We start from the raw sequence: 11,930 nt of genomic DNA on the forward strand, positions 1-11,930 counted from the left end.
CACATTTTGCTTTAATTTTGCTTTTTATTTTCAGAAGATATAAAACTTTAAAAAAATTCGCTTGGTGCGAATTCGCACCCAGGTGTCCTTTACGGGTTATGTCTAAGAACATTTTATATTTTGGTCCGCCATATTGAATATCTTTCATTTTTAAATTCATTATCTTAATTTTTATAGAAAATGTATGCATTTTTCACTTTTACTTATTTTATGAATTTTTTACGAGATATGCAAATCAAGAGGGTGGTAAAATTCTCATTTAAGGGAACGACGTCGGACGGACCTTGACATACATGTATTGTCAAGATCATGACTCTGAATGATCTTCAAAAGACATTAGCCGTCGCTCGTCCTTTTTTAAAAAGTTATTTAAAAAAATACTCAATTAAGATCAGATACAATTATAGACCTTGTTTCGCAAAAATAATGAATAAATACATATATATCTATTAAATCTTTGCCTTACTAAATATATAATACTGAAAAGATTAGCAAGACCCCTATGCAAGGTAAGATGTCATTATGAATTACGAGTAGGATCATTAAAGCATGTGTTGCTTTAACTCGACACATTGTTAAAGGACCGTTTTTTATTTCTATAATAGATATTAACTATGTGATATGCGGGAAGAGGGGCTCCACTCCTGCCCCTTACCCTCTCTCCCCTCCCAATCTGTGCCCATACTGCCTACTGGGAAGGGGGCTTCACCGCCCCAATCCCCAAACGAAGCGAAACAAAATCTATAATTGTACTGTTCCACGTGTGTTATGAATTATCCACGCGAAATGAGGTCTAATCCTCCCCCTTCTCCCTTTCCTTGTTTACAAGGCGAAGCGTGGTCTAACCCTCCCTTTCTCTCTGTTTACGGGACGAAACGAGGTCTATAAAGGTCCATCTACAATGAGAGTAGTAAGTCGTAAGCCGTAAGAAATTGACCAATCACAATCGATTATACTTCTTATATTCCACTATGATTGGTCAATTTCTTACGGCTTACGATGTACTACTCTCATTGTAGATAGACCTTAACTGTCCCACATGGGTTTATGACTTTCTACGCGAAGTGAGGTCCAACCCCCCCCCCCTCTCACCCTTCCCTTCACGGAGCGAAACAAGGTCTATAATTGTAGTTTCACGTACATCGACTTTGTTCATTATAATCCCCCATACTATACGAATTATGGAGGTCATTTTTACAATCTTTTTATGATTAACTTTTTAACGAATAACGAGCGACGGCTAAAACCTTTTGAAGGCCACTCAGGGTCATGACCTTGACAATATATCAAAGTCAAGGTCATTGGAGGGGGCTACCCTAAATGGGAATTTTACCTCCATAACATATATAGTAATGCTAATTGAATTGCTATTGTCTATATCGAAATATAAACCGTATTAATGCGTATTCTTACACACCCTTAATCACGCCCTTACTTTATATTACATTCTATTATGCATAAGCTTTAATTGCATTATGTTTTAGATTACTGAGATTATGTCATCGGGAAATATCGAGCAATTTTGTATACATCTTATAATAATAGGTTCAATTTTTACATATTTTTTTATATCTAATTATAGTGGACAAGAACTTACGGATCATCATGATCATATATTCTTCACGGTGTAAGAAATAATATTTATACATTATACATATATGAAAAGCTTGCTGCAAGTGGACTAACCCGTATTTTTATAACATTTTGTAAAAACAGAAATAATGAACTCTAACGTTCATGTTAATTTTAGAGTTTATTTTCACCGTTGTTACAAAATGTGTGTTAATTCACTGTTGCAGCAGGCGCTTCAATATTGTATTTTCTATTATTGAATTATTCACAGGTGCACCTTTACACAGATTTATTTTGCAGGTACAATGTTCGATGGTACGTAGCACCACTACACGTACAGAAATTGATATTGTTTCTGCTGCAAAGAAGTAGTAGAACTCTCGTTTTTCAGCTAGGCGGAATGTTTGATTTGTCTTTAGAATTTTTTGCCACGGTAAAAGCTCTGATTATATTTTATAGTATAGGGCAAAGGCGGATAAAAGTACGTATTTAACAAACTTTTGCTTGTAACAATAATTAAAATTTATTCAAAGAAAAACATAATTTCATTACATATAAAGAAAATCAGGTATCTTGCAAATATACTGATAAATAATAGACATTTATACATTTTGCGCCTTGACTTTGTGACTGTGATAAATATTTGCACGAGAAGAAAGAACTATATGTTACATTAGAGATAAGAAAAGGTTTATCCTTTCACAAATAATTCCTTTAATAATTATGTGACAAAAAAATTGTTTATTGACAATTAACACTTAAACCTGAAAACAAAAAGTTATAATAATTGATAAAAAATTAATTTACCTTTAGTTTTTACAATCAAACAATACAATAAATTTCCTATTTAGCTTTCCAACTTAACAAACATTGATAGAATGTATCTTCCATAATGTAGTAATGTTTGAATTACTGTTGCCTCCATCGAGATATTATATTATAAGTACTTTTAGACGATGCGTACTTTTAGTCGCCCATATCTTAACATTTTATTAGATTCAGACAATGATACACACAAGATAACAATAATAGCTTTATTGATAATGCACCAAAAACAAGATATGTTTCATTTCAGTTAACGAAAGTATCGATATCTTATTTGACCATTGTGAATTCCATACAACAGTGATGCGGAAATTTATCATCCACTAGTGATTGTCATTTTGATTGTAATACATGTTTGAAAAAGAATTAATCTCTCTTCTATGTTACTATATTTAATAAAGTTATCAAGAATATAATATTTCTTATGTTTGAAATTATAACACTCATTTGTTTCTAGACAACACAAAGTCTAAAGTCGGGACATGAGAAATCTTTAAGACGTCTTTAAAACGTCTTATGTCTCGTTTTTGGACTTTATGTTGTACTTAATGTTATTTGAATAAAAGAAAGAAACTTGAAATTTGTGTACGTTAAGATGAACAGAACGTTATTGTCGTTCTAAAGTTTAGAGCTTAGATGAAATTTCAAATAATACATACCCTTAGTAACCTTGAACTCATTATGTGCGCTGCGCTATTTAAATATTTGTATCGAATTTGTTGCCATTTGAGTCAAACTAATTGATATATTTATACACTCTTTATAAAAAAATATTTTGTTAAAAAATTTTGTCATACACAAAAGATATATTACATCTTCAAATATTATATGGTTTTTAATATGTGCGCGACTCTTTTGAGTCAAATACTTTCGCAAATGCAGTGAGTTTTAAGAACCGTATTTTCTGTAAGTACTGCAGTTCTTTCTATTTTATCGGCGACAATTGTAATGTGTAACTGATATAAATTAATTTTGACAACACGTGAAACCGAAGAATTGCGTTACTTTTAAAGAAGAAGAGTATCGCACGAGTGTACATGATGAAATGAAGTGTGCACGAACACAGCACGATGAGAAATGACAACTGCGTCTGCGCGCATTTTAATCGAAAAGTTTCATGCTCATATTTTTTGTGGGAAACAACATCGCATGTTGGTTAAATTTCCTTCGGCGTCAAAGCGATCGATCGCTTAATCGCCGCCTATTTTCGAATAAATAACGTTACGAGTAGTCCGATCTCACGATGATATTAAGAAGTTATAAACAATTTATGAATTTATGATAGAAAAGGAAAATTTAAGTATGGAATATTAATGTTTACAAAGAAAGGAAAATATACACGAATCGTCATCGATTATGTCGCGTGTCAGTCATACGCGTGTCGTTTCTTGCTCAGTGATGATCTGCATTACCACTCGGCATTTCAGATACCATCGGCTTCTTCTGCTTATGATTGGTTTATGGCCTTTCCAACAATCCGTACTGGCTCACCTTCAGCTAACATTATTTTTTGGTATTTTAATCAGCTTTATTGTATCCCAGGTAGATTCAAATTTTGTAATGGTATATTTGTTACTATATTATTACTTTTTAATATTTTAACTTTTAGTACATTAATTCTTATATTACAATATAATACGCATTACCTTTTTAAAATAATATACTTTTCTCAACAATTATAACTGCATTAAAAAATATCGTTGGATGTAAATTTAAGTAACTTTGAGTATTATGAATACTGCGGTTAAAAAAAATATTTTAAAAGCATTTAGAACTTTATGTTCAGCCTTTAAATTTTATTAGGCATTTTTTTATTAAAAATTTTTTAAATTCCATACGTGAACTTGAAAATCCAAGTTAATTCCACGCGATTCTTATATTTGAGAATATAGCATTACTTGAAGTAATCGCATTGCCTAGTAAAATAATGAAGAGTTTAATATTTATGCTTTGAAATGATTTTGTTTAAAATTACTAAATTTTTAAATATTAGAGCGGTTTGTATTATTAATTAAATAATTATATTTTTTTATTATAAATTTGAAATATTCTTTTAATTTTATGTGAGAGTATATAATGCAGTTTATAATAAAAAATATAAATTATTTTTTACATTATAATGCATGAAAAAACGATTGCCTTTTTTATATATGTATTTAAGTCAACCTAATAAATGAGAGTTATTCAATTAAATATCCGCACTCGTTATTTTTTAAATAAATTTATCGATTGTAGCTTACAGTGCTTTTATCTGCCGAATGCACTATTGATCTTGCAATCAAGGTTCTTTCAACCGCATTATTTTTTATTATATGTGCAATTCAATACAACTCATTTCGAATTAATACTGAAATAGTAAGTTGGCCTATTAATTTAAAGAAAAATAATATTTTTGACATATAAGCAAACTTTACACAAAATATCTTCCATATCTCAACGAGATTATAATAAAAAAAAAAACGTGTACACGATAGGTGAAGGAATCTTTAGAAGAGCTTCAGCATGTCTACAATGAGTTGGAAGATGAAAGTGAAATAGCTATCGTAGAGAAGTATGGAGAGAGCGCGAAACGTATTACGGCCTTAATTGTTTGTAAGACTGTATCTCTTGATATTTATTAACGTTGCAAAGTGAAATAGATTACAATCTTAAAAATTAAATAATCTTATTTATAATCATTTTATAACTTATTCTATGAATATCTCCATATTTTAAAATATTAAAGTATAATTAAAGATATAGCAAATACTGGACAAATGTTTTTGGGCAAACACTTTTGCCTCATGTCTCGTAAAATTTTTATCCGTTTATTACCCGTTTCAATAAATCGATTGAATATGTGAATACATGAAAGAAGAAAAGATAATAAATTATTTTGTACATTTAAGAAATTGTATTATATAAATATACATTTCTACTCATAACTATAAATATGACATACTTAAACAAAATATGACCAATAATTAAATTTTTAAACTGGCAGAAAATAAATTTTAGTTTAATCTTGCTACATACAACAAAAAATTATAAATATTTTGTTACATCTCTAGCATTAGTAACTATTTACCTTTTTATGCGTAAACAATGTATGTTTTAGAATTATTGTGGAAGAACTTTTTATTTTTCAAATTTTGATTATATTCATTTATGTGGCTCACACAAGGGATCCTACTTTTTCGAATTTAATTGAAACTTGGTACACTTGGTAAAAAATAGGCAAAAATACCACACGTATTATTTTATGGCAATGGTGCAGGTTTGAAGATGCAAATTACTCCTTGTCATGATAAACACGAGTTCCTTACATTTCGGCTCACGGTATTAGAGATATTTAGGAGTTTTGGAGATAATCAACTATAATGTTTTCTGAAAGCAAATTTGTATTTCTAAAATTTTTATGTAAATTTATGTATAATATATTTTGTAGTAATATATTTATTTAATACAATGGATCAACGCCTTTTTCTGAGAATTTTTTTCAAATCATAAAATTGTTTAATATTTTACAACAGAAATTCGATATCTACAATAAATTCGATATAATAAAATTATATATGCCCAAATACATTTGTCCAATGCAATAAATAATAAGAAGCACACAAAACAAGAATATACTTTTACAACAATAATTTTTGTTTTAATTACTATTTTAAAAATTAAAGAAAAATTAAAAAATTAAATGACGAGAACATTTTATAGTACGTACTTTGTAAAAATACTTACCGAGATGTAAACAATTTTGAAACACATAAAATCTATAAAACAATAATGACTTACATAATTTTGTTTAAAATGTTCTTAGTCCTTCATTTATGCAACACAATTGTTTTTATGTCGCTGTCAATTTTGCCGTATACTCCTGGTATTGTCTTCATAAATGATTTGCTACTACGTCGCTTACTTCAAAGCGTTATGCCTGTATATTATGTTAACGAAGAAAAATATTTTTATCTACTTGTACTACATTTGAATGCAGCGATTCAAATAGGTGGAACTGCAATAGTAGCAACAGGAACGCTGCTCTTAGGTTATTTTAAACATGCCTGTGGAATGTTTAGAATCGCCAGGTAAAAAAATATATGTGAATAAGTATAACGAATGTGTGATTGTGTCTAAATTATTTTAGTTTTTATTTAAAATAAATTTGTACACAAATGAAAAATAAATAGTTATCGCATTGAAATTACTTACGTATTGTTACTACATTTTATGTAGATGCAAAAACCTTTCTTTTTTGATAATAATTTTTGGATATTTAAGCAAAATTTCTTTTATTTAAAAAATGTTTATTAGACAAAACTTTGATCTAATATTTTATCTTTAGCAAATAATGTATTTTGTAGTTACGGTAAAACTTTTTAATGATAGAATTATATTTAATATTTTTTAATTTATTGATGAAATGATTTATTGCAGGTAAAAAAAAGTTGTTTGAGTAAATTAGTTTTGTTAAGAAAATTTTTTTCTTCTCTTATAACAAACATATAAAGCTATAATATGTATGCGGCTTGGAAATCACTTTACTTCGTTTAACAAAATCATGTATATAATTATAATAAAAGTTATTTACAGTTATCGTATCGAGAAAGCACTGATGATAAATATGGTAAAAAATAATGGTTTGAAGAACGAAATTGTAGACTGTAAAGAAATTATTTTTGCGGTAGATATTCATCGTAAAACTGTCAAGTTAGTATTTATCTATTAATAGTGCGCGCGCACGTACACATGCACGCATACAAACATACACACAAATAATACATAGTCTTATTTTTCTTCAAGGTTCTGTCAATATTTGACTTCTAATTTTCAAGGATCGCACATATTTTTAATAATGGTTAGTGTGATTTGTTTGAGCCTCAATCTTTACGGAGTGAGTTCTTTTTGTTATTAGCTATATATATATATATATACATATATAAAAGTAATAAAACTTAATTTAAATTTTTTTATATTTTACATCAAAATTAACATAATTTTATATTTTTATTTTATAATATTTTTATGTTATATTAATGTTATAATATATATTAAAGAAATTTTTTGTAACTTTGTATATGTAAACTTTTTTTTATCATGAAGTGTTTATTGCATTATATTTTAGATTACTGAAGTTACGTCATTCGAAGATGACATCGAACAATTTTTAACACATCTTATAGTTGTCATTGCAGTCTTTTTATATTTTTTTGTACTTAACTATATCGGACAAGAAGTTACGGATCACAATAGCCATGTATTCTCCACCGCGTGAGAGATAATTTAACTATAATTATATTTTCCATTGAACTGTTGAGACATATAACCATTACACAGTTTTTACTTTATAGATATAATGTCCGATGGTACGTAGCGCCATTGCATGTACAAAAATTGATATTGTTTCTTCTGCAAAAAGGTAACAAAACTTTTGTTCTGCGTCTAGGCAGAATATTTGGGCTGTCTTTAGAATTTTTCGCCACGGTAAAAGTCATTATTGTGCATTTATTACGTATAATATTTTACGGATTTGCCTTACATACAACAGACAGTATTCAAGGTGTATTTTATTTTAGCTAACGAAGGTATCGATATCTTATTTCACAATTGTGAGTTCCTTGCAACAGTGACGCAAAAATTTATTATCTGATAGTTATTGTAATATTATAAGTTTGATAATAAATTTATCCTCTTGTGTGATATATCTTCTTCGGTAGAGTTATCAAAAATATACAATGTTCCTTTTGAGATCGCAATGCTGTATTTATAATGTAATTATAACAGACAAGTATATAGTTGATTTACGCATTATTTTGATTATGCTTATTAATTATGAAACATTTTTTACTTGTAAATAATGTTAATTTGAATTTAAAAAAAACTTGAAACGTTTTTATGTTAAAGTAAAAAATATTATTCACATAAATTTTGCACGAAATATTAATGTATCGCTTATATTATTTCCATGTCCGCAATCTTACTATACATATACATATATACTATACATATATTTTACTGTTTATAGATAATTGAGTCTTTATAACTGTTTACTTTGCGATAAACAATATTGTATAGACACACTTTTTATTGAAAGAGTAAAAAATCTCTCTCTCTCTCTCTCTCTCTCTCTCTCTCTCTCACACACACACACACACACACACACACACACACACACACACACACACACACACACACACACACACACACACACACACACACACACACACACACACACACACACACGCACACGCACACGCACACACACACACACACACACAGCGCGCGCGCGGTATTATTGAAATTGGCTTGAAAGTCACGCAACTTACAAAAATAATACTTACTGTCAATAGCGTTGATTTTACTTTGTATCCGTTGCGCTATTGTGAAAATCGAACCACAAAATAACTGTTTTAAATCCGGTAATCAATGTCTATCCACTTCTTGTCAGAAAACCATTTTAAGTACTAAATGATCGTGTTATGTAGTACTATGAAAGATGTACTGTATGTTGAAAAAGCTTGGTAAGTCTTTTTTAATGTATTGAAAAAAAATATGTTTCTTATTTTTAACACAAACCTTTAATATGAAATATAGATTTCGCAAGTATAAACAGCTATAAGAACTATATTTTACATAACTTTGGATTTTTATCGATGATGATTGTATAGCCGATATATGTAGAGCTGATTTCATTGACGTAAGACCGGCGAATTAACGTGACTCATAAAGAGGAAAGATGTCACGCGAGTGTACACGAGGGAATGAAGCATATAAAGCTGCCATAATGTGAAAGAACAACTACGCCTGCGTGGAACTTCGATTAAAAAGTGTCTCACAAATGTTTTTCTGTGGGAAGTAAACATCGGTTAAATTTCCCCTCGGCGTTAAATCGATCGATCGCGTAATCGCCCTTCTCTCTCTTTCTCTCTCTCTGTCTGAATAAGAATACCATGTTATCAGTGGTTCGATTTCATGTATTATTAGGTGGTACATAATTAAGTAATTTTAAAATAAATTCTAGAGAAGGGAATTTCTCTAAAATATTTTATCGACATTTCAAAAGAAAGGATAGGAAGGGAGGTACTCGTATATATGAATCTCCCCTTCGACTTCTTCGTATGTCAGATGCGCATTGTTTCTCGTTGAGTGATGATCTGCATTAAGTCCTTTTTCAATTTGAATCGTATTCTCTTGCTTTCTATTGGCTTATGGCCTTACGAGCGATCGAAATTAGTTCAGCTTCAATTAGCCTGGTGTTTTGGTATCCTGATTAGTTCTGTTGTATTTCAGGTATGTACATTGTTTTAATCGTGATTCGAATATTTGTGAACGATAACACCTGTTTGCGTAATATTTGTAAACGTGATAAAAATGACTAAATATTAAGTTTAATGTTGACTCCATCTTTGCCCATATAGCACCAATATGTCGCTCATTTTTAATCTTGTCTTGACAAATTTAATTTTTATAATAATGAAACAGTTTTACGCATTTATACTTTCGAATAACATTAAATTGAAGATAAATGATAGAAGAATAAAAGAAACGTATGACTAAACTCGAATATATTGTAATAATAAGATACCAGATTATCGAGTATTATTTGAAATTATTGAGTATCATATTTGGAAACACTTGACAGGGTCAGAGTTGATAGCATGACATATAATATATCTTTATGTTGTATAACAACTACAAATTTTTTTTTACATCATTATGCTCAAAGGAAGGTCAAATGTTACCGTATTTTTTTAATTAATGAATCAGGAAGATAAAACCTTTTATTTTTTTAAGTAAATTTATTGATTGTAGCTTTTAGTATTTGTGACTGTGGAATGCACGCCTGATCTTGTCATCCAAGTTTTCTCCTACGTATTATTTTTTGCTATGTATGCAATTAATTACAATTCATTCGTGATTAATGCTAATACTGTAAGTTTTATTCAAATAAATATCTTCTTTACATAGTAATTTCTTATAACTCTCTTATAATTTTACATAGTTATAAGAATTTACAATGAGAATAATATCAAAAAAATACTGTTGACACTGTAGGTGAAGCTATTATTGGACCAACTTCAGCAGATCTGTAACACATTGAAAGACGAAAACGAAATTACTATTATAAAGGAATATGGAAATAATGCGAAGCGTTACACAGCTTTTATAACCTGTAAGACAACTATTACATTTCAGAGTATATGTTTTAGTAGAGGCGAAATAAATACATAATCTAATAAAAACATTAATAAATAATAATACATTTATTTAGTAAAAATAATTATATCTAATAATAAGTAATAGAATAATAAATAGATAATAAAAAATTAATAATTTTAATTACTAAATTATTTTGATTAACCACTTCGCTATTTAACTTGAATACATTCAACTGTCTTATTTCAATCAGAGAAAATATAATTGCAAAAATATAATTTTAAAAATGGAACACACATAGAAGTATTTTTGCAATAAAGATAAGTTGATTATTGAAAGTAGAAAAATAATAAAATATATAAATAATAAAGTATTTAAAAAAGTAACATACAATATTAAAATAATTAAAAATGTAAATATTTACAAATTGTCAAATATTTTCAGACAAAGATGTGATTAAAGACTAAAATAAACTTAGAATGTACAACATTTTATATAAAATAAAATATTTTATTTTATATTTAAAAACAACGATTTATAATATGATAATTCTTTTTTAATGTGTCCTTAGTGTTTCACGTCTCCAGTTTATTATCTATTATTTGTTTACCATTGCTACCGCGCGTTCTTGGTATTTTCCTGTTCATACAAGAGACTGATATGCGCAGTATAACAGAGCACGTTATACCGAAGTATTTTTTCACGTCAGAAAAATACTTCTATTTCATTGTACTGCATGTGAATACAGTTATTTGTATAGGAGGGACTACATTGGTAGCAACAGGAATGATGCTCGTAGCATATCTCAAACATGTTTGTGGAATATTTAAAATCGTCAGGTGAAGAAATATATGTGCGAATGAATATCGAGATTTGTAAACAAAATTATTTGTTATCTGAAACATAGAAAGAGAAAAAAATTTTTTCTGCAATATTATAGTGTTAAAATTATTGTCATTATTATCTATTAAATGTAAAAACAATCCAACTTTGCTTGCACATTGTAAATTAATTAAAATAAATTTTATCATATTGTTAGCAAAATGGAAATCTCTTATTTATCTGCAAAAATGAGAAAATGTACTGTTTAAGGGATTGCACCACCTTGACCGCCTAAAAATCGTAGGTAACTTTGGGAATTTTTTTTAGAAAAACAATAAAAGTAATAAAAAATTCATTTTAAGGCTTTAATAATACAAGTCTTTAGAAGTAAAAAATATTTTTTTCATTTATTTTTTTAATAAAATGACGACGCTGAAGCCATTTTATTAAACGTTTTGTCAGCCACTGTCAAATCGGCGTTGCGGGGATCTGCGATTCGATTGAACTTGGAGCAAAAAACCAAAATTTTTTAAAAACTATATAATATGCACTAAAGAAATACATACGGATATTTT

The 11,930-nt window shown here is 28.6% G+C and overlaps 3 protein-coding genes across 3 annotated transcripts in view; all 3 read left to right on the forward strand.

Moving 5' to 3' along the window:
• The window catches only part of LOC105454564, a 15,605-nt gene extending 8,500 nt beyond the window's left edge, over positions 1 to 7,105 (forward strand). The window contains exons 2-6 of the mRNA XM_011697240.1: positions 1,583 to 1,627; positions 1,873 to 2,005; positions 4,872 to 4,989; positions 6,200 to 6,464; positions 6,970 to 7,105. Coding sequence (XP_011695542.1) covers positions 1,583 to 1,627; positions 1,873 to 2,005; positions 4,872 to 4,989; positions 6,200 to 6,464; positions 6,970 to 7,105 — 697 coding nt within the window. The remainder of the gene's footprint in view (positions 1 to 1,582; positions 1,628 to 1,872; positions 2,006 to 4,871; positions 4,990 to 6,199; positions 6,465 to 6,969) is intronic.
• Positions 7,106 to 7,231: 126 nt separating this feature from the next.
• On the forward strand, positions 7,232 to 8,203 carry LOC105454565 (odorant receptor 4-like). The gene is made up of 4 exons (XM_011697241.1): positions 7,232 to 7,270; positions 7,502 to 7,647; positions 7,728 to 7,860; positions 7,953 to 8,203. The coding sequence occupies exons 1-4, from the start codon at positions 7,232 to 7,234 to the stop codon at positions 8,004 to 8,006; spliced, it is 372 nt and encodes a 123-aa protein (XP_011695543.1). The 3' UTR covers positions 8,007 to 8,203.
• A 1,750-nt stretch (positions 8,204 to 9,953) lies between these two features.
• LOC105454567 (odorant receptor coreceptor-like) overlaps positions 9,954 to 11,930 on the forward strand; it is a 5,769-nt gene continuing 3,792 nt past the window's right edge. Inside the window, exons 1-2 of the mRNA XM_011697242.1 lie at positions 9,954 to 10,549; positions 11,105 to 11,372. Of these exons, the coding sequence (XP_011695544.1) occupies positions 11,194 to 11,372 (179 nt within the window). The 5' untranslated portion in view covers positions 9,954 to 10,549; positions 11,105 to 11,193. The remainder of the gene's footprint in view (positions 10,550 to 11,104; positions 11,373 to 11,930) is intronic.

This window comes from Wasmannia auropunctata, unplaced genomic scaffold (genome assembly GCF_000956235.1).
Source record: "Wasmannia auropunctata unplaced genomic scaffold, wasmannia.A_1.0 LD335982.1, whole genome shotgun sequence".
Lineage (NCBI taxonomy): Eukaryota > Metazoa > Arthropoda > Insecta > Hymenoptera > Formicidae > Wasmannia > Wasmannia auropunctata.

Bases quoted from the DNA above. Each gene is read 5' to 3' on its own strand.
- LOC105454565 (XM_011697241.1), top strand. From the start codon at position 7,232: ATGGTTAGTGTGATTTGTTTGAGCCTCAATCTTTACGGA. The intron at 7,271-7,501 runs GTGAGTTCTTTT...ATTATATTTTAG, and splicing joins TGAGCCTCAATCTTTACGGA to ATTACTGAAGTTACGTCATT. The intron at 7,648-7,727 runs GTGAGAGATAAT...TTTACTTTATAG, and splicing joins AGCCATGTATTCTCCACCGC to ATATAATGTCCGATGGTACG.